A 22,740-nucleotide genomic window follows, 5' to 3' on the forward strand; every position below is an offset into this window, starting at 1 on the left:
CAGTTGCACTCATACGAAAGACGGGTTTGTAAATTAGATTGCTCGCAGTCACTACGGGGAGGCTTGTCACCCCGGCGTAGGCCGACATAGTGTCCCATACCACCATGCCTAGCTCTCGAGATTTGTGGATTGTATTGCTAAAGTTGTAAGTGGGCATTCCAAGGGCGTGGAGTGTCCCAGGTTCAAATAGGTATGATCATACATGGTGAACATACATGATGAACATACATGGTTGGCTAACTAGTAGACTAATTTGGCTGACTTAGGCAAATTATAGCGCAATCGGCACTGGGTGCAAGCATCCCGCGTAGTCCAACTACTGTCAGTTGTCCGTCTTCGGCCCGAATCGGTTCGATTGGCCCAGGGAAGCCGATCTAGTAGGGTTGCCCTTGTGATTTTTTCTAATTTGTTGGCCAACCCAATTACTAATAGACTAAAATTATACACCATGTCACAAACAATTCTATTTAGGAATAGGCAACCAACTCATAAGTATTTTAGGATATTCTAGTTGAAATGGGCAAGCAAATAGGTATGTAGTGCATTATTCAATCATTGCACAATTTACAACAACCAGATAATTACGCACCTATATTAAGGGAAAAATGTGGAGCATATGGGCATGGAATTTTAGTAAAAATAGTCTATTCTAGCATGCAATCAATGATCAACTATTCTAGGTAAAATTCACAATTTATGGAGGATATTACACCTAAGAATTACTCATTGTTTAACATACAAATTCCAAATTTCATTACACAATCATTAATTACGATATAGGTTCAATAATTGGCAACCTAAAGGTAATGGTCGGCACCTAGGGGTGGTCCAACGATTCTCTAGCACCGCTCCTAGGATACCGGTCAAGCAATTGACAAATTGACGCCCTGCGTCGAATAAGTTAGCTCGTAGGGGTGCATGCAACAACCCACAAGGCTAAATTTTTTGAAGGGGGTTAGATGATTACCTTTCCATTATTGTCGGGCCGTTCCCTATGGTGAGGTGTGGTTGCGAGCTTCGACGTGGGTAGCGGCAACAAGAAAAACCCTCAAACCAGCTCTCTAAAGAGCTCCCACCTTCTCTTCTCCCCTCTCCCTTACTCTCTTGCAATTAGAAATTCGGATGGGAGTAAGAGAGTGGAATTTTAGGCCTTAAATAGACTAGATTTTATGTCTAAATGGCCCTAAGGGGCCTTTTTCTAACATGCATGCCCTTTGTGGGCTGGAATTTGGCCCACAGGGCTCCTTCAGGGGGCCGCTGGGTCATTCGCGCCATGGAGAAGGTGTCCCATCATAAGATGAGCAATGAGTTCAAATTGGGTTGAGATCGGATGCCTCAATCAACCGCGGGGGCCCTACTTGTGATGGACAGTCGTCGGTGATCGATTGGGGATGAGGTTATACGGATACGGGGGAAGAAATATCCTTGACCCGTACCTCAAGTTTGGTCGCAATCTAACGGTAAGAAAGTCACAATTTTGCGGAACAGCGAGGGGTCTATTTCACTTAAGTTTTCAGATTTCAGCTTAGGGGATTCGCGCGTTTCAAGCACTTGTCTTCTAGCCCAAGTTGAGCAGTTCTGGTCACTTTCTTGGTTTGCCACCCACGATGGGCGTCAAGTCTAGTGAGACATACATTATTCTATAGTTACGGAACTAGTGGCCCAGTAACGAGCGGTTTAGATCTTGTTAGGATAATCAAGGCATTTCTGGAATGAATTAGGTATCAAGATTTCTTGTGCGTAATTATTAGGGTTTGAATTAACGATGTTCATAATGTAGCTTATTTGCAATTAACAAAAATGGCGATTCGGTCATGATTACTCTAGACCGTTGGTTCTTAAGTTAAATGAGTAACTGGGTTGATTTGATTTATTAATTAAGATTTGACCCATAGTTGTCTCGGCTTTGGTAGATCTTTATTTAGTTATAGTTGTCTCGATTGATCAGTAATAGGTTAGCTAGATTTATGACCTAGATGAACAAATCACAAGACTAAACTTGAGGTTTAAGTGATTGGGCGGATTCGTTGGCTTCCTATGGTTGATTAATCGAATTCGTGCGGTTATTTATTAGCATCACCTATGTATAGGCTCACCTCGAGCGTTAAGAGTCAATAAGTGACGACGCAAGCTGATTAAGAATTTTTTTGGCAATCCAAAATAGCAAAAATTCAGGACATTACAAATCTCAAGCTCCAAATGATTACTAGATGACTTACTTAACTAACCTATATTCATAAGTTTAAAGTAACATCAAATACATTGAGCATACAAGGTGTCCATGAGGGACACAAGGTCATTGTGATCTACGGCTAAGATCAACCCTATCTTATTCACACACCTAGTAAATCAGGGCTCACGTTGATTTTACAGAACAAATACTCAAGTACTAGGTCTGGTTGAAAACCACTTAATAAGTATATGACGTGTTAGATCTCTGCCATGAACATATTCCTAGGAAACTAGTGGATCCCTTATTGGCCCATATTGATCAACAGACCCAGGTGAACATACTCAATCAAACCTACATTTATTTGCAACGTGGTAATCTCGTAAAGCAAGCCAAGATACATGATATAAGAACTTAACTCTCACCCATTCTCAGGTTTCAAGATAATCAAAGTTCCAATGCCTCATCAAGTCTAATTTAATTCAGGTAAATTGGTTTCCAAACTGGTGACCTGATCTCGATCACCAATGCAAGTGCCCATCAGGTTTAATAAAATCTTGTATTTATGGCATACTCACACTCTCATGTGGGATATGGTGAAGGCATTACTGACACCAAGTTGAGCTTGATGGTAAGGATTGTCCTTCCTAACTTGAGCAAAGTCTTTTTATACCGAATAACCATATCATTCATCATGTAATGATCACATATTTGTCTTAAAACATGTGATGTTCATGGTATGATAGGATTACTGGATTCATCCATCACAATCATTGTCGCTAACCGTTGTATCCAATCTCAAATTCCCAGTACAACTAAAGAAATCACTCCAGGAGTTACAAAGGAAGCTTCGGGCTCATATTAGTCATGGGTTGAGAATGTGAGTTTAACTCTATGAGATCTCTCCCGTTGTTCCTTAGTAGCTCAGTGGTAGAGTGGTTGGTTGTTAACTGACTAGTCATACGTTCAGATCCTAATTGGGAGATTTCATGAATTCTTAATTAAAGAATTCAAAATTAAAGGGCTGGCTTTGACTGTTAGGAGTAGGTAACCCATTCCCCGTCTTTGTTTTTATTACATTCTATTTTGTCCAATCACATTCTGTCATGGGATGTTTGAGAATCACCATCAATACCTTGGTGTGGATCCGGGATAATTCTTTGTTTCACTTCCCTTAAGCTATTTATAACTAGCCAATTAACAATTCTTAGACACTGTACGAGCAGTGCACTTATGTTAACCTATGTTCATGCATGATCACGGTAACACTATAATAATATATAAAGGTATAGCAATCTATCCAGTGGGACTACTATAATAATATATAAACGTATAGTAATCCATCACTAGGACTCTTCGTCATCATCATCTACATTCCTATCATGTCGTCGGAGAATAGGGTTCACGTTGGTTTTCTACTGGACAACTCATGTTTGTGTAATATCGATTCTCTCCATTTGTTTTGACAGCTTATTTCAGGGCATGTTCTTAACCCTGAGAGATCTCAAAAACTCAGGGTGGGCCACACCACACGAAAAAGTAGGAATGGAATCCTCCTCTGTTGAAACCTTCCAGGGCCACAATGAAATATACATGCCATCCGTACCGTTCACAAGGTTATTCTCACCCCGATGAGGGTAAAACACATATATCAGCCTGATCAAGAACTTCCGCGGCCACCAAGAAGGGTTCAATATTGGGCGTCCAATCAGATTGGGGTTGTTGGCCACTTGAGTTTTGTAGCTCCCTCGTGTTTAAACTCATGCCCGAAATGAACCGACGAAACGGATGGACGGAGTGGATGCAGCCAAAAAAAACATAATGGTGGGCCCACAGAGCTTAGGGTTACAGGGGTTGATAGGCAAGTCGCGTCCGTTATCTATGGGAAATGCATACTCTCTTTTTCTCTCGATTGATGAGTTGTCTGAGCAGCTTTACCAGTGGCAGTGGCATTTGGAAAACACCCATTTTTCTTCCTTCCCTCTTCCTCTCCAGGTCCCACATTTCACGCCAAATCTCTCTCTCTCTCTCTCTCTCTCTCTCTCTCTGCATCCATGCGGGCAAACAAGAGGATGGGTCCCACCATGTGAAATTCACTCCCAGAACCGATGTGTCACCCATTTTAGGTCCACGGCCCAGGCGGATCTGTGATTCTGGTGGGCCACACCAACGGAAACAGCTGGGAGGGGGAAGCCCACCCTTGATTTTGTAGGGGGCCCACGCAAGCTGTGTATGGGAAATCTAGTCCATCCATTAGGTGTGTTACCCAATGTTCCGCCCAGGGCCACAGGCTATTCTGCAATTCAGGAGGGCCCGATTGAAATCAAGAGCGTTCGGTTCCAACTGTTTTTGCGACCCACCTGAATCACGGATTGGTCTATTTTTGGCCCTGGCCCCAATGTGATGTGGCGCATCTAATGGTCTGTGTAGATTTCACATACACATCACCATGGGGCCCACCCTGTTGTTCGCATGGATGACTCTCTCTCTCTCTCTCTCTCTCTCTCTCTATCTCTATATACATGTATTAGTGTGTAGATATGCATACATATGTTTGTTTGTATATCTACACATGTATGTATGTATATATATGTATGTATACACGCATTCATATGCATATGCATGCATACATGGGCATTAGCATACACTTTCCTTTTTGTATGCGGAGAAATGGTCAGATACAGCATCTGTATCTGATCCAGCGGTTTCTTTACCACCAACATCTCACATTTATATGATGTCGACCACAACAGTACATTCATCCCTTCCATCAGCTGCCCATTGATTTTGTTGTTGTGGCCCACCCAATGAGTGAAAGAAATGGCTATGGAAGTTCACATACAACTGCTGTATCTGATCTTTTCTCCACTCTGTTGGCGGCATTCGCCAAACAACCACGGGCTCTGCTTGAGCCCTCATGGTGGGATGGCACGAGATCCTGGCATTTCACTAGGTGGGCCATTGTGGGAATGTGCCCCAACACAAAAAAATCTGAAGTTTTAGTTCATCAGGGAGTCCAGTTGAATGTTGACATATGCAAGCTCCAGATGAACAGCCGAGATCTTGCACACGTGTGTGGCGAGATCCTGGCCTATCACTAGGTGGGCCATCATGGGAATGTGCCCCAGCACACAAAAATAAATAAATAAATAAATAAGTAAAAAAAAAAAAAAAAAAACTGGATTTTTAGTTCATCAGGTAGTCCAGTTGAATGTGGACATATGCACATTCCCCGCTTGACCACCCACCAGATGAACGGCCGCGATCTTGCACACATGTGTGGAACTAGCGTTTGCCATTTGCAAATATGTTTTAGATAGCTTTGCCATGAAGCATGCAACTTACGCTACTTAGCGCATAGCTTAGCCTTAACGCCATGTAGCTCATGAAAATACCTTAATACGCTACATGTTAATTTTTGCACACTACATAGCCTATGATGTATGCTATAGAGCTTACGCTTCATGTTATATTTCACTAAATAGTAAAATCAATTGATGTTTTCAATTATTTGTCACATTTTCCATTTAAAAAAAAAAAATAAAAGTTAGTTAATCTTTCAATGATTTTAGTTAAATAATATAAGTAATAGTATTAAATCAGTTAGGTTGCTCGTTCTTTTCCTTTATACTTAATCTTTGCCTATTTTCCCTATGATTTTAGGCTGTGTTTGGTTGCACCCAATGTCATCAAATTTCATTAAATTCCATTATTAATCAGACTAATTTGGTGCAATTGATATTATATAATTTCATGATATTTGGCACAACCAAGCACAAACTTAATTAAAAATCTAGAAGTAGTGTGTAGCGTAAGTGGCTCAAGCCTCACGCTTCAAAAGGGGAACACTACGCTACACACCATTTGCTATTTAAAACACTATTCAGAGAGGGACACAAATTTTGAATTTTTTATTTAAATTATTTTTATTAGGGTTTGGAATTGCAAACACCACAATCAAGGTCAGATGGAAAAGGAAAAAGCAAACCCGATGCCGTTCCCAGAGGTTGTGATCGGAGACCTGGAGTTGTTAGAAAAGAAGAAGGCTGCAATTCGGAGTGCCGGTCCGAGCAAATTGCAGGTGTTTTTTTTTTTTTTTTAATAGTTAATAGATTTGCTTGATTTTGAATTTTGAACTTCCTTTTCTCATCCAATTTTTATTTCAGTTTCTGCGAGTGTTCATGCAATGCCTGATTATTGCTTGAATCTTTGGAGGCAGGGCTTTCTCTACTGTACACCATGTAGATGGGCCAAAAAGATGCAGTAGACGATCATAGCTTTATGATTGTTGCAACTTTTGCACATCAGCATTGAACTGTTGCTCATTTTCTTGCTCAGCTATCTTTTTCTTTTTCTCTTTTTTTACCTTACTGTCCATTTGCCAAAAATTGATGCAACACTCAAATAGTTTGATTGCTGCAAATTTTCAGTTATGGGTCATTGATGCGGTGGCCTGGTAGATCAATAGTTGTGATCATCCCAAAGAAGTGCGATGTGTATGGCAATAGATGGAAGAGAGGGAGAGAGCCTAATGCTTGCTTTAGGTGGTGATAGATTTGATCTTTTTCCTTTTTTCCTTTCAGGTAACATGGGATTATGACATGCCACATGCCAGTGAAAATTGGATGTCTACCACATACCGGTAGAGCCGGGCAAGACCTGACTCGATCCGGCGGATCCGACTCGTCCCGAACCAAATGGCAAAGTCGAGTTCGGATCGAGTAGACTCAGCCGGATTCGAATCCCAACCGAGTCCAGTTCGGGTTTCATAAACTCAAATCGAAACTTGATCTGGTTGGATCTGAACTGATCCGAAACCCAACTCAATCCATGGTGGGGCCCATGTTCTACATTTTTCTGTTGTCCAGCGGACTACTAAGGGCATGTTGTCATTATTGCTTTTTATGCTTGTTTGGAAAAAGTTATTTACGGTGTACTTTGACCTTGAAAGCCGTGGCGACAATAGTGGGTAAAGGAAATTGGGTTGCGCACTAAGTTACTCGGTATGCTCTTATCGTACTAAGTAAACTCTATTGGACCCATTGTGAATTCATGTGGTTTATCCATGCCGTCCATCCGTTTTTCCAGATCATTTTAGGGGTTGAGCCCAAAAATGAAGTATATCAAAAGCTCAAGTAGACCATGCCACAGGAAACAATGGAAGTATTGATTTCCACCGTTGAAACCTTTCTAAGGCCCCCAGTGATGTTTATTTGTCATCCAAACTGTTCATAAGATCACACAGACATGGATGAAGGGAAAACACAAATATAAGCTTGATCTAAAACTTCTGTGGCCCCCAAGAACTTTTCAACGGTAGACTTCAATTCACACAATTTTCGGTGGTGTGGTCCACTTGAGCTTTGTATATGGTTAATATTTGGGTTAAAGCCCTAAATTTATATGATAAAATGGATGGACGGAGTTTATACAATGCATGAATGACGGTGGGCCCCACAGAGTTTACTCAGTACGCTAAGCGTACTGAGTTACTCAGTAGTTAGTACGCAATCCGCTTTTTGGGTAAAGGGACTAAAATTATGGAAGTATAATTTGTGGGTCCATTGTTATGCATGTGTTTGATCCACGCTGTCCATTTGGTCTACATGCCTATTTAGGGCATGAGCAAAAAAATGAGGCAGATACAACGTTCAAGTGGACCACACCATAGGAAACAAAGAGAATTGTGAATGTCTACTATTGAAAATAAAAATGAGCCAAGGGCCCATAGGGATGTGTACCTGTCATCCAACCCGTTCATGGCATCACACAGACATGGATGAAGAGAAAACACAAATATCAACTTGATCCAAAACTTCTATGGCCCCAAAGAAGAAATGAACGATAAACGTTCAATTTCTCCTATCTCATATGGAATGGTCCACTTGAGTTTTGGATCTACTGCATTTTTGGGCTCATGCCATAAAATGAGTGGGAAAAATGAATGGGTGGCATGGATCAAACACATACATAACGGTGGGCCCCATAGATTTTATTATTTTAAGGAGAAAAAGGGAAGCTTTTCAAACAAGCTTTGTGTTAACGTCAACATCAACAAGCTTTTCAAACAAGCTTTCCATAAATATCATGTCATCAACAAGCTTTCCGTAAATATCACGTCATCAACAAGCTTTTCAAACAAGCTTTCTGTAAATATCACCTCAACATTTGGTGACCCGATTCGAACCGTAGCCAACTCAATCTGACTTGGTATCTCTCATCGAGTCGGACTCGGTTCGGATCAGCCTAGCCAAGATCCAGTTCGGATCGAGTCAGGCTCGTTGGACTTGGTCCTGAGTCGGATCGAGTTCGGGTCAAGGCTTTCACAATACCGGATCGAGTCAAGTTGGACCTAACTTGGTCCGACTCAACTCGATGCCCACCTCTACATACCAGTATGAATTGCTTTTGGGATACACTCCATCCACATCACCATCATCATCATCATAGCTTTGTCTGAACTATTTTTGGGTCCATTGTGGCCCATCCACAAGGTGCCCACCAAACCAATGGTCGTGATCATTGTACAAAAATATCAATAGAGATGGTATTTATTTAAAATGCTACTTAAGGTATGGTTGTTGTTGAGTGTGGTAATAATCTAGATGCCCAACTTGCTTGAATCTCAAGGTATTGAAAATAGCAATATTGAATACTTTAGCATTTTTCTCACCATTATTTCTTTACATAATTTTATAACTTTCTCTAAAATTTGAATTATCATATGCAATATGGATGCGCCATATGATAGTTACCAGAGTAAGAATAGATGTGGGAAATGGATTCCTGAAATCTCTCGTTAGGACGATTGTTATTGTATTGTATCTAGCTAGAACTCATTAGATATGTGAAACAAGAAGCAAGAAATGTTTGTATTGGGAGGGGAAATGAGTCCAGCCACATGTCAAATCTGATGCTGGTGCCCCATGGGGTTTGAAGGATCTACATGTCATAGGATTTTCTGGCATGCACATCATGGAGCTCCAAGAAGTGTGCCTGAATAGTAGTATTCCTCAACAACGTCCTCATCAGCAGCGCTTACAAATTCAACATGGTAGTTATGGTGGGAACTGAATATCACAGAGAAATAACATGTGTATCTCAAACAAAAGCGATGCAGACGCATGGTTTGCGTTTGGCACTTAGACCAGATTTGATGTGATGGGCCCCATCATGGATTGGTCATGGCCAAAAATCACACAAGTCATATGATCCTAACCATTCAATTGCATTTTTCTGGGGAAAAAGAGATGGTTAAAAAGTTGTCCAGATGCTAACAATAAATGGACAGAAATCCTCCATTCAAGCAGTTAGGATTTAGCATGGGGTTGTTTTGGATCAAGACCCATCCATGACCATGCTTCCCAGATGAGTAGTGTAGATGTCATACACATATACCACATCTCCATTGAGTGCATGTTAGGTTCCTGTGATATTGGCATGTGAGATTAGCATTCCTCATGGTTATGAAACTATACACATATACCATGTCTCCATTGAGTGCATGTGAGATGTGTGTGATATTTGTTATCCCCTCGTGAATGGCTTTCTCGGCTTCTCTAACTTTGAGCACCCACAAGCTAACTTCCCATTGACCCAATGTTTTGTCTATATATCACTCCAACTACCCGTTAATTAAATGCAACCTTAAGAACAACTCAAGTCCCCTATTAATGATCGTCAACTCAAACAAGTAACTGGGATCCACAGCTGCTTTATTCACAAAAGTCTTTTATTGTTCATCCACAGCACACAAGATCATTTTGGGTAGCACCATCCATATTCCACTTGTTTCAAACATCTGCACCACATCATCATCATCATTATAATCACCATTGACACCATAGACACATCGTCATCATCTTCATTGTAATTGAATGTCTGAAACACATCTCTTCTGATAATTCTGGCTTCCGTGGATAACCTGAAATCTCCAAGATGTCTACCACAATATTGCCATCTTCTTCAGTTCCAGCTCTGAAGCTAGCTTCAGAGCATCTTCTTTTCCCGCCTTTCGGTGGGCGTTTCAATAAATTGTTGTTATGTCTCTCTCTCTCTCTCAAAAAAAAAAAAAAAACCTAATCTGTGCTTGTTGTGCCAACTGAAGATTATGAAGTTGTGCTCCCCTGAAATGCAGCAGAATGCAGCATTTAATTGCACCTTTTTTCTAGAGATTTTGATGAAATGGGTGCATTTTTCATCATTTATGTTTATTTTATCCTCGTTTTATTCTTCTTGAATATCAGGAACTCCATTATCTTAGAGATTTTCTGTGTGATTTGTACTTCTCTTTTGTTTCGTTTGAATTTCATGAAGTTTTCCTTTTCTTCTTTTTCTTTTATTCTGGGATCTTGATTGGCTTGGGGAAATACATTTTTGTTCTAGAGATTGTGATGCGATGCTTGCTTTCCTTTTCCCACATTTTGTCTTTTTTCCATTTTGATTGAATTTCAGGAACCACATTCTATTTCTAGGTAATTTTCATTTATTCACTTTTTTATTTCATATACTCAAATTTTCTTAAACTTTAGGAAATGTCCTTTTTTTAGAGATCTTCCCCATGATAAGTGGTTGCTGAAGAGTATAATGTAATCCATGCTGTTCTTTTCTTATCTTTCACACCTTCCGATGTGAAAATTCAGGTGATTGCAGATTTCGATGCTACACTAACGAAGTACTGGGTTAACGGACGTCGAGGAAATTGTAAGTTGCTTATTTTTCATGTTTTGATGAGGTTTTCTTTTTTATTTTGGATATTTGGTTTGTTTGTGACATTCTCTAATTTTATGATTAGCCAGTCATGGTCTCTTGCAGCAGGGCAATCCCAAGTATGACAGAAAGAGACAGGAATTATTTGAATATTATCATCCATTGGAATTCTCACCAACAATTCCCATCGAGGAGAAAACAAAGCTCATGGAAGAGTGGTATGATTCTCTCTCTCTCTCTCTCTCTACAATCTTTGCTTTGATTGATTACATGCTTCATAATTTTCAGCTTAAGTATGATTTCCTTTTGTTCATTGTATTTAAACAACCTTTTCTCAACAATGTCTGAAAATGTAGATTTTTTTTTTTTTGAATATTGCTTTTTCTAGGACTCTTTTCCCTCTTTCCTTTGTTGCTTGTCTGTTTTCTTCTTCTTCTTCTTCTTTTTCATTTTTTCTCTCTTAGGGCCTTTTTGGCATCAAGGAATCACGAATTGGCAAATCCATGAATTTTATAAATTCGTGGTTTTGCCTGGAATTTGGATTCAAAAAAAATCCTAAAATCTATTGTCTGGCAATCCTAAAATCTGTGGTTTCACTTCTCAAATCCATTCCTTCCATTTGGCAATAGCTTCCCTTTGGAAATTTTAACAGTATTGATTAATGGTCCAGATCTCATTTTGTAGCTCACCTGGTTCCGAGCCTTTTTTTTTTTTTTGTGGCCATGGTAGGTTCACTGGGTGCCCACTTGAAGAATGGTCCATACCTCACACATGCACACGAAGGGGGCAAATGCCCACATCTGACCAACAAGAGTGACTACCTGTTGAACTGGCCAACCTGTTCTTTGGGAAATGTCAGATTCACTTGGTGACTGACTTGATGAACGGTCCAGATCTAGACATGCCACATTAACATGTGTAGTAGCAAACAATTGATTAGAGTGGGGCTAAATGTCCACATTCAACTTGCGCATGTGACCGCTTGATGACCACACCAATCCATTTTTTGGGCCATGCTGAATACTGATGGCCCATCTGTTGAATGGTCCTGCCCTTACACATGCCACATTGGCATATGTGGTTGCAACGGATGATTAGAGATGGTCTAGTTGTCAACATTCCAACCTACATGTGTGATGCGTGATGATCTGACCATTTTGCTTTTTGGGCCTAGGAAGATCACTGGGTTGCCCACCTAATAAATGGCTCCTTTTTTTTTTCTTTTTTTTTTGGGAAAGCAAGAAAGGACTGACTCTCTTATCATTTACCCTGGGGAAAGCCCAAAGAAATACAACCAAAAATTGGGGGACGGAGCCCCTAGAAACAGAAAAGAAAAGGATAAAACCTACACCTCGGGTCGGGGACTCAAGTCCCACACCCTGGGCCAGGGTACCAAAAAGAAAAGATAAAAACAAAAAAACAATTAAAAAAAAACAAAAAAAACAAAAAAAAAAAAAGCAGAAAAGAGGAGAGGCACCCGCAATCGGGCTAATACACATCCTGGGCCAGGAGATCAAAGAAGGGAAGCTAACTCCATCGTAGGGATTAGGTGGCTAGAGGAAGTTAATGAACCATTAGTAAGCTTCAACTGGAGGCCTTTGTGGTGCGATGAAACAACACTGGTCTGGCACCCAAAGCAGGAGATGAAGGTGTGAACGCCATGGGCAAAAAGACGCATCTCCCCAGATGAGGAAGAACATAAGCTCTCACCATGTGCACTTGGATGCTAACACATGCAATATTAGCATAATTAATTCTAGAAGTGCTAAGGAAAAGAATTTGGAGGCTATTGTCTCTTGGCCCATGCATGCCAACTTCTGAGATAATTCCTTAGATAGGTCTAGAGGAAGGGGGAAAGCAGAGAATGTCAATTCTAGAAGTATTAATTTTTGTATAGGCAATAGTCCAGCAAGGCCCTACTGCATTAGGAGAGCGTTTCGAAGGAGTTGAGGGACTAATTATGGTGAAAGATGTAGGGAGGTCCCATGCTGCCAAGAGAGAATTAAGGGCTTTGGAGGCAATAATCGGACGAAAAATGAAAATGATTCTAGCCGTTAAGTCAGAAATAATATTTCTAAAAATGACTTCTTTAGGGGAGAGACTTAGGGGCCATTTGGGATCTCTAGAGCTTATTTGGTTATTCTAAAAAAATAAGCTCTTATTTTGGAAATAGACTGTTTGGTAAAGCTCTAATTTTAGAGCTTATTTTTTAAGAAATTGGCAAAAAAGCTCTTAAAAATAAGTGATGGGGAGGTCACTTTTTCTTTAAGAGCTTATTTGGCTTTAGTGGGTAGACATTTTTGGACAAGTTTGTCCTTAAACTTTTTAAGTAATTCCCATCTTGCTGTCTTCTCTTCTCTTTATAGTCTCTTTAAGGTGGGCCACATGATAAACAACCCATATTGAAGGTGGGGCTCCACATGATGGATGGTCCACATCAAGGAGGGCCCACATAACGCACAATCATATTAAAGGTGGGCCCCACATGATGGATGATGGACATGGAAGGCCGACCACATGATGGAAGGTTGACATCAAAGGAGGGCCCACATGATGAACGACCCATATTGAAGGTTGGGCCCCACATGATGGACGGACCACAACAAAGGTGCGACCCACATGATGGATGGTGAACATCAAAGGTGGGTCCCACATGATGGATGGCCCACATCAAATGTGGCCTCGCATGATGGACTATCCATGTCAAGTGGGTCCCACATGATGGACGGTCCATGGGAAAGGTGGGACCCACATGATGAATGGTGGACATCAAAAGTGGGCCTGCATGATGAACAGTCCATATTGAAGGTGCCCTCACATGATGAATGGTCTACATCAATGTGGGCCCACATAATGTACGGTTCACATCAAAGTGGGCCCTGCATGATGGATGGCTGGACCATCCATGTTAAGTGGGCCCCACTTAATGGACAGTCCACATCAAAGGTGTGATCCACATGATAGATGATGGACATCAAAGGTGGGCCTACGTGATGGACGATTGACATCAAAGGTGGGTCCACATGATGAACGATCCGTATTGAAGGTGGGGCCCCACATAATGAATGGTCCATATCAAGTGGCCCACATAATGGATGTAGTTGGCCTCACATGATGGATAGCCCATGTCAAAATGTTGCCCCTCATGATGGAATGTCCACATCAAGTGGGCCCCACCTAATGGACGGTCCACATCCAAGGTCTTGCATGATGGATGACTCATATCCAAAGTGGCCTAACATGATAGATGATTCACATAGAAGGTGCACCCCACATGACGGATGGTGGACATCAAAAGTGGGCCCCATATGAAGGACAACCCACTTCGAAGGTAGGGCCCACATAATGGATACATCAAATGTGGATTCCTCATCATGAGTAGTGGACATTAAGGGGCCCCACACAAAGGACAATTAGCATTGACGGTGGGGCCCACATGATGGATGACCTACATCAATGTGGGCCCCATATAATGGACGATCCACTTAAAAGGTCAACCAAAACGATCATTTTGATTGCTCTTCTAATGGAGTTGTTGTAATCTTTAAAAATGACATCAACTACCCCTAGAAAAAGCTTTTCTTTGGACGTTTTACCAAACATGCTTATTTCAAATAAAAGCTTTTTATGGCTTTGAAAACGTGATTTACCAAACGAGCTTATTTAAAGCAAGAGCTAGAACAAAAAGAGCTTATTAGAATGACTCTTATTTGAAAAGCTCTTATTAGATTAGAGTAGAGATGCGAAACGAGCCTTTCGAGTTAAAAATGCGATTATTCCTCTCTCCAAATATGCCACGCAAGGACCAAGAAAGTAAGCCTAGAGAGGTCTCAAAAACCCGGTCTGTACAATTTTCCACAAGGCGCTTAACCAACTGAGAATGGAGGGTGAGGTAGTAAAGGAGAAATTGAATTTTGAGTGCAACGTCTCTGAGATCCAGCGGATAAACCCACAAGAAAAGACGATCAATCGTTTTAAGAGTACATGGACAGAATAGACATAAGGTATTATTAACAATATTAAGATTATATAACATGTCCTTGGTTTTGAGACACCCAAGAAAATCATCCACACAATATTGGAATGTTTGGGAATAGTTCCCTTGAACCAAACGAATTCAATCCATGGGGGATCCGAACCCACATTTCTACAAGCCTTACGGGCCAAGGTGAAGGTAAGGGAGCCTTTGGGGCAAAGAGTCCAAACAATTTCATTGTCAATCAGAATGATACAATGATTTTTTATTTCCTCAAAGACTCCAACCAAGGTTAGAGAGTTGGGGTATGGGAGTTGCCACTCAGTGTCCTGAATAAAGGTACTAACAGTGATGTTTGCACCTAAATCCAGATCTTGGACAACTTGCGTTCCGAAACAATCAAAGAGGCCATTGTCCGCTAACTAGGGGTCATGCCAAAAGGTGGCCGTTTCCCACAAGGAATCTGGTATGCAATTTAGCAATGTTGCGGACACTAAGAATGCTCCGATAGGCCCACGACGCATTCGGAGGAATCTTAAGCCGCCATATAGAATCTAATTTAATATATTTGGAGTGGAGCCATTTTCTCTAATGGCTCTCTTCGTTAGAAAGAATTTTCCAAAATCGTTTTAAAAGACAAGCTTTAGTAGGTGTCTGCCTCCTCAAATGGCCCATATTTCACACATGCCAATCCAATCCATGGGTTGGGCTCAGATGACTGCCAATGAATGTATTTAGTAAATTCACGAATTTTCCCAATCCATGAGAGTATATCCTCTTAGAGAAAGGGGTGATAGTTTTTTATTTGTTTTGTTTGTGGATTTGTAAATGTGCATTCAGTTGCACACAAATCCACAATGTTTTTACATGAATTGACTTACAAAATCCTAAGAACCCCTTAAAAACTACAATACCTTGAAATATTGTAGCAATCTGGATGATGATGATATTCAAGAGTCCATGCAACGCAACCTTGGACATGGTTTTGACTAATCAATTATCGTAGACTATGCTAACAGGGTTGTAACGGCCCTTATCATAACCTTGTTCTTGTGTGGACATGTTATTAATGGGATAACTAATATGTTTTTTTCCATGGATCTCAGTATCTTGTTATTCCATGACCGCTTCGTAGGTTTTATGACGAATGTACGGATATTCTTATGTGGTCATCCTGTGTGAGGAGACCGATGACGAGTTGGGATGTAAAGTCTTCACCATCAGGCTAAATGGCGAGTTGTTGCCTTTTACCTTACCGCACATGGGAGTGTGAGTGTTCATGAATATGAGTCTTGTTATTAGACCCTTTGAACACTTGCATTAGAGGATGGCTTCAAGTCTTTGGATCAGAAGACCCATCATCTCTGGTAGATCGACTTGTGTATGGATCAGCTTTGAGCCATTGACTGATCCTTAGACTCGAGGACATATGGGGAGTTCAAGTTCCTAGTGTAATATGCCTTGGCCCTCATCATGAGGTCACCCTGGTGTCTCCATATGTGGGTGTGATTGTGTGTCCGCATTATGACATGGTTGAGGTCCATATGATTAAACAAAGGATTCACTGGTTGCTTAGGATCACTTTTATGGCTTAAATCTTTATGATTGGACTGTTCATCAAGTTGTTTTATAAATAGGCCTGGTACTTAAATGGTTTAAAATGTTTTTCTAAATGGTTTCAACCGTTGATCTTTTGTTTTAACCACCAAAAATGTTCTAATTGCACTTGAAGGATATCCAAGGGTTAAGATATTGTGGTCCACCTGTTGATTTGCATAGGTATTAGATCAAGGGTGGATGACCATGGTCAGTGGAGGGATTGGATCAGTTTGGGTACATGGTTACGTGGGATCACTGACTTTTGATTGACTATGGCATACAAATAGGGATGAGGTGTACCATCACATATGCATCTCATGAAACCCTAACTGTAGAGAGAGAGAGAGAGAGAGAGAGAGAGAGAGATGTGTGGGGTTCACTTGTCTAGACGGCACAAGTGAGATGTCATCCACACATGCACACCCTTGGCCTGGGCGCGGATTAGCTACTGACAGGTTGAGTAGCAAGACTCACTATTGAAGTGACGTCACCAAGTTCCGTGGGCCCCACCATGATGTATGTTTCGTATCCACACCTTCCATCCATTTGGAGAGATCATTTTAGAGCAATATCCAAAGAATGAGTTAAATCCAAAGCTCCAATGGACCCATCACAGAAAACAGTGGGGACAGTGACGCCCACTGTTAAAAACTTCTAAAGGCCACAAAAGTTTTAGATCAAGCTTATATTTGTGTTTTCCCCTATTTCATGTCTTTTTTAACTTTTGAACAGGTTGGATTTCAAATAAACATTATGGTGGGCCTTGGGATAGTTTCAATGGTGGGAATCACTCTCCCCACTGTTTTCTGTGGTGGGGTCCACTACAGATTTTTATCTGCCTCATTCTTTGGCTCATGCCCTAAAATGATATCTCAAAATGGATGGATGGTGTGGATACAACACATACATCATAGTGGGGCCCACAACCCGGTGACGTCACTTCAGTAGCCAACTCGCTACTCAACCTGTCAGCATCTAATCTGCGTCCCCTTGGCCTGGCCTTGATGCACAACTTATGCGTGTAGCATCTCAAACAGCTCTTAGCTGGGATAATATCTAGACATAATCCTAACTGTAGGATTTTTGTTTTTCATATTAGAAACTCAATAATATCTAGATGGGGGTCAATAAGTTAGGTTTTATTAAAATATGAAAATATGAATTGTTTTTCATATTAGCAACTTGATAATATCTAGGTGGGGACCTATAAATTAGGTTTGATTAAAATATGAAATTTTGACTTTTTTTAAAAATTCTGTTGCGTTTAAAAAAATTTCCAACATTAGTTGAGCATAAGCCAAGCATGATTTGGTGGATTAGGGCCCATTACACATGAATACAACACAAAGAAGATGAAAAAGAAAAAAATTGATTGTTTATTCCCTCTTCCAATAATTTCCAAAATGGTCCATAGCGATTCGAGAGTTGAACCCACTCAGATATTGTGTTTTCTTCGTCAAAATAGGCCTAGATCTAGTTTAACATTAGTTTCCAAGCTTCTTTCATAGTTGAAATGAAGAAAGGAGTGGACGAATGAGAAAGAATTTGAAAATAAAATTTCAAATGGGGCCTTATGACCGTATCAGCCCATACTGGCTGTAACGGCCTGAGGCTATCAGCCTGTATTGGCTGATATGGCACATTATTTATTTATTATTATTATTATTATTTTGGTGAACGGACCGGTTCACCCTATATCGTGTCATGGGGGTGACCGATGCGGTTATGATCATAACTGATATTTAAAACCATGCTTTGGATAGAGCCTCTTGGTTGTTTCACTAATAATTTATTTCACTTCAACTGGTTTCCCTTGGAATGACATTGGGGCATCATTTCCACATGAATGCATTGATATTCACAAAACGACACTTGCAATGCATTTCCACAGCTTGAACTTGTCATGCCCTCATTATTATCGAGTTTTTCCTTGAATAGAATATCAAGAACCTAAAGACCCTATTTCTATCATTATTCATTACAGGTGGGGGAAAACCCATGCTCTTCTTATTGAGGGTGGTCTCACCTATGATGCCATAAAGACATCTGTGGCTGATGCTGTGATTGCTTTTAGAGAGGGCGTAGCTGAACTGTTTGAATTCTTGGAGGTAGAGAGCCATCTTCTATGCTAGTTATTTGTTCAAACCTTAGAAACTTGATGTATATAATTTTCCAGTTTTTTTTTTTTTTTTTGAAAGATATATAATTTGCCAGTTTAACTTAGGCAACTCAATAAGACTTCAATTGGGCTCAGCTGATAGTTTGAAAGCTTGGACTCATCTCATCGAATTGATGAAAAATATGACAGCTATATATACAAAACAAAGAGCTGAGCCATAATTACCACTGTTTTCTTAATAAAATCTTAGTTGGTGTTGGGTCTTGGAGCCAATTTCTGACTCGAGGAGTTGGTTTCTTTATCATGGACAAGTCCACACAGGTCTGCACATGTTCCTGTGGATATATAAGGCTACATTTGCATAGTGAATAATTGCAAAAAATCAGTTTAATCAGGAGGGAACGCCAAAAATTAATGATGTTTCCCACAATTCATTGTGCATGCTGAGTAGCCTGCCGATTGTAGTTACATTCCTTTAAAATCCTACCTGAAAGTAATGTGATTGCAATCCCATCCCTCAATATGAATGTCAAGGAGGGAAACCATAACTTGGTTATTTCCATTTTATTAGACTAAGTTCTGCAACTCAAGTCGCTGGTGCATCCAAATACACCCTAAGCCAAACTTGATTTTGAACTGCCCTACTTTGTATTGCATCCTTTTAGAATCAGTCCAAAGTAACTGCAGCTCATTTACTCAGCATGAATAGGAACATTTCCATTAGGTGCAATTACTAATAATCAAATTTGCTATTGACCTTGTTTCTTTCACTAAAATAGAGGAGGGCAGTGGAAAGCCATTTGTGTAAAGGGAAAGCCATTCAGCATACCACCTCACGTATTCAGGGTTTACCAAATGATCACCTTGTATTTAAAAGTTTAAGGCCAGCTGGAGTTTCCAGTGCTCTTTCAAACGGGACCCTAATTACTTATACAACTGGTGTTGTACTTTCAGTTAGACAAGTAGAAGGTTTGACCTGGAAAAACAAGAACATATAGCCAAAGAATCAGTTGGAATTCTTATCCAACCCTTTTTTTGGGATCGGTGTTCTTTTCGTCGTCGTCGTCGTTGTCGTCTAAGCCTTGTCCAATTAATTGGGGCCAGCTACATGAATCCTGTTCTGCGGTTCCACTATCAAATCATTATTCTTATTCATTTTTTATCAGTGTTCTTATCCAACTTTTAATCTTCCATTTCTTTAATTGGCAGGAGAGAGATGTGCCTGTTCTTATATTTTCTGCAGGCCTTGCGGACATCATAGAAGAGGTCAGTATCACAAGATGTAATTTATAAAGGTTATACTCTAGGTCTGCAGCTTTTTACCCAAGGTTTAAAAATTCAAAACTTTGACTAAAACTGCGTCCAGCTCGCGAGATGATCTGGTCAGTGCACGCCCCCACTAGAGGGTAGACATGGGACCAAGTCCTGATAATGTATTGATTTTGGTTTTGCACGAACCAGCTACAAATATGTTATCGATTTACATATACATCTATGTCATTGGTATGTAACATATATGAGCTTTGCTAAGCCCACATGAATGTACGAGCCTGCTCATGTACAGGCCACCATATATGCCACCGTTACAGGCAGGTGCAATATCCAAGCCATCCATTAGAACAGTACGACTATGTAGATTTCCTATCCCAAGAATCAGGATGGTCCACTAGTCAGGTGGACCACAATTAACTTAACAAATGTATGAATGTGAAAAATTGGCCAAAATTTTCTAACCTTTCTACTTATTTTTAATATCATGACACACCTATTGACTTGATCACCTTCATCTTTTGCGGGCAGCATCTGCACAGTAAGGTCTGCATGATGGATGGCTTGGATATTTCACCTGCGTGCCATGCTGCCATATGTGGTGGGGTGTGCATTAGTGGAATTGTAGACATGTTTGGGCTTAGCAAATCTGTGTGTGTGTGCGCACGCACATATTAAATTACCGGTGCCACCATAGCTTTTTCGTGGTACTGAGCTATATTCAAACCCTTCATCTGGCCTGGATGAAGTGTCGGGCTAGAAGTCAGGCAGTTTCGTAACTTAGATGTGCCTCAGTTTAAATCAAGGGTAGGCATCCCCAGTGTATAAAATATCGGCGATATTATCGAAATATCGCCGATAATATCAGTGTCACCGGCTATGTGACATCGAAACCCCGTTTTTTTTATTCGCTCCCAAAAATCGCTGATAATCTCGCCGGATTATCGGTATTTTCCAAAATATCGTCGATATTTCACTGTTCCCATCAACCACGGGTGGGAACTGTAGCCAACAACCCCTTTTGTCGATAAAAGGGGAAGTTGTCGGCGAAAAAATGTAAAAAAATCGAAAAATTACCTATTTTTTCGCTCGGATCTGGAGGAAGAAGCGAATTCAAAGCCTTGAGTGCAGATCGACAATATCCGGTAAGATTCAACCCCAAAAATTTTCGTTTTTCCGTCGAAAAATCCTGCAACTTCTCGAATCTGCTTGCGGGGCGAGATCTTGACGTTTTTTTTTTCTTATTTGGGAATCTGGGATGAGGGAGAGGGATTTTCGGTTGAAATTTTGGAGAAATTGGTGGGATTTTGATGGAAATTTGAAATTTGAGATGGATTTTCGGAATTTGGGGATCGGGCGGGCGTAAATGGGATCGCGTACGTGGTTCTGTACGCTGTTAACATACCGAACACATTCTTCGGGGCCCACCGAGAATGTATCTGGTCGATCCATGCGGTCAATCCGTTTTTCCATCTTATTTTAGGCGTTGAGACCAAAATTTAAGCATACCCAAAGATCGAGTGGACCATACCATTGGAAACAGTTGGAATAATGATTTCCACCGTTAAAACCTTTCTAGGGCCCACAGTGATGTTTATTTCTCATCCAACCTGTTCATAAGATCACACAGAAATGGATGAATGGAAAACACAAATATCAGCTGATTCAAAACTTCTGTGGTCCCTAAGAAATTTTCAACGGTAGATTTCAATTCATACTGTTGACTACAGTGTGGTCCAATTGAGGTTTGGATATACTTCGTTTTTAGGATCATGACCTAAAATTATCTGCTATGGATGGAAGGAGTGGATAAAATACATAAATCACAGTGGAACCCACAGTTGAAACCTTCTCGGTTCACGTTAACTGCTCAAGTGAGCCGTACTGAAGGGAAAATGTGGTTTGGGAAATTCCAACCGTTGAAACCTTCCTGGTTCAACAGTGATGTTTAGATGCCATCCGTACCATTAATAACGTCATTACTGTTGAGATGAACTGAAAAGAAAAATATTGGCATGAATCAAAACTTTTGTGGCCCCACAAATATTTCAACTGTGGATGTTTAATTATCACTTTTTAGGCTCAATTGAGCTTTAGATACGGTTTGTTTTTGGCATCATGTCATAAAATGAACTCACAAAATTGATGAACGGGGAGGATTTTTCACAAACATCACAGCGGGCCCGACCTGAGCTTGCAGAGCAGGAAGGAAATCTCAGTCCTGCGCTGCATGGGGTGGAAAGGCTTCAAGGGTGGAAATCATTATTTCCATTGTTTCCTGTGGTATGGTCCACTTGAGACTTGTATGAGCTTCAATTTTGGGCTCAACTCCTAGAATGATATGAAAAAACGGATGGAAGGTGTGGATAAACCACACAAATTCACAGTGGGCCCAACTTACAGCGTACTGAGTAACTTAGTAGCTAATCCGATTTCTGGATTGGCTACGGACAAAAGCCGTAGCCAAAGACACCCAGAACCATAGCTCAACTCGCTGACGGAGTGGAGATACCTCATTTCAACACATGGCATCGATCCCCATGGGGCAGCTAACCCAAATGGCTACTGATGTGACGTCACCGAGCCATGTGGACCCAACCATGATGCATGTATTGTATCCATACCGTCCATTAATTTGGAGATATATTTTTATGTCATGAGAAAAAAATGAGATAGATCTAAAGTTCAAGTGGACCCCACCATAGAAAACAATGGGGACAGTGACGTCTAGCGTTCAAAACTTTTTAGGGACCACTGAAATTTCTGATCAAGCTGATATTTTTATTTTCACTTCATTTATTTCAATGTTAACTTATGAATGGGTTGGATCTCAAAAATACATCACAATAGACCCTATAAATATTTCAACGGTGGGTGTGATTGCTCCCACGGTTTTCT

The 22,740-nt window shown here is 40.6% G+C and overlaps 1 protein-coding gene across 3 annotated transcripts in view; it reads left to right on the forward strand.

The window, feature by feature from the left end:
* The first annotated feature begins 4,009 nt into the window (after nt 1-4,009).
* Nucleotides 4,010-22,740, forward strand: part of LOC131232543 (uncharacterized) — a 36,681-nt gene continuing 17,950 nt past the window's right edge. The window contains exons 1-6 of one of the 3 annotated variants that reach the window (XM_058228847.1): nt 4,010-4,165; nt 6,104-6,251; nt 10,813-10,873; nt 10,965-11,097; nt 18,439-18,562; nt 19,783-19,839. In XM_058228847.1, the coding sequence (XP_058084830.1) occupies nt 4,059-4,165; nt 6,104-6,251; nt 10,813-10,873; nt 10,965-11,097; nt 18,439-18,562; nt 19,783-19,839 (630 nt within the window). In that variant the 5' untranslated portion in view covers nt 4,010-4,058. Of the gene's footprint in view, nt 4,166-4,787; nt 5,124-6,103; nt 6,252-10,812; nt 10,874-10,964; nt 11,098-18,438; nt 18,563-19,782; nt 19,840-22,740 lie in introns of those variants that run through there. The other 2 variants (XM_058228846.1, XM_058228848.1) reach the window with 2 other exon arrangements.

This window comes from Magnolia sinica, chromosome 18 (genome assembly GCF_029962835.1).
Source record: "Magnolia sinica isolate HGM2019 chromosome 18, MsV1, whole genome shotgun sequence".
Classification (NCBI taxonomy): domain Eukaryota; kingdom Viridiplantae; phylum Streptophyta; class Magnoliopsida; order Magnoliales; family Magnoliaceae; genus Magnolia; species Magnolia sinica.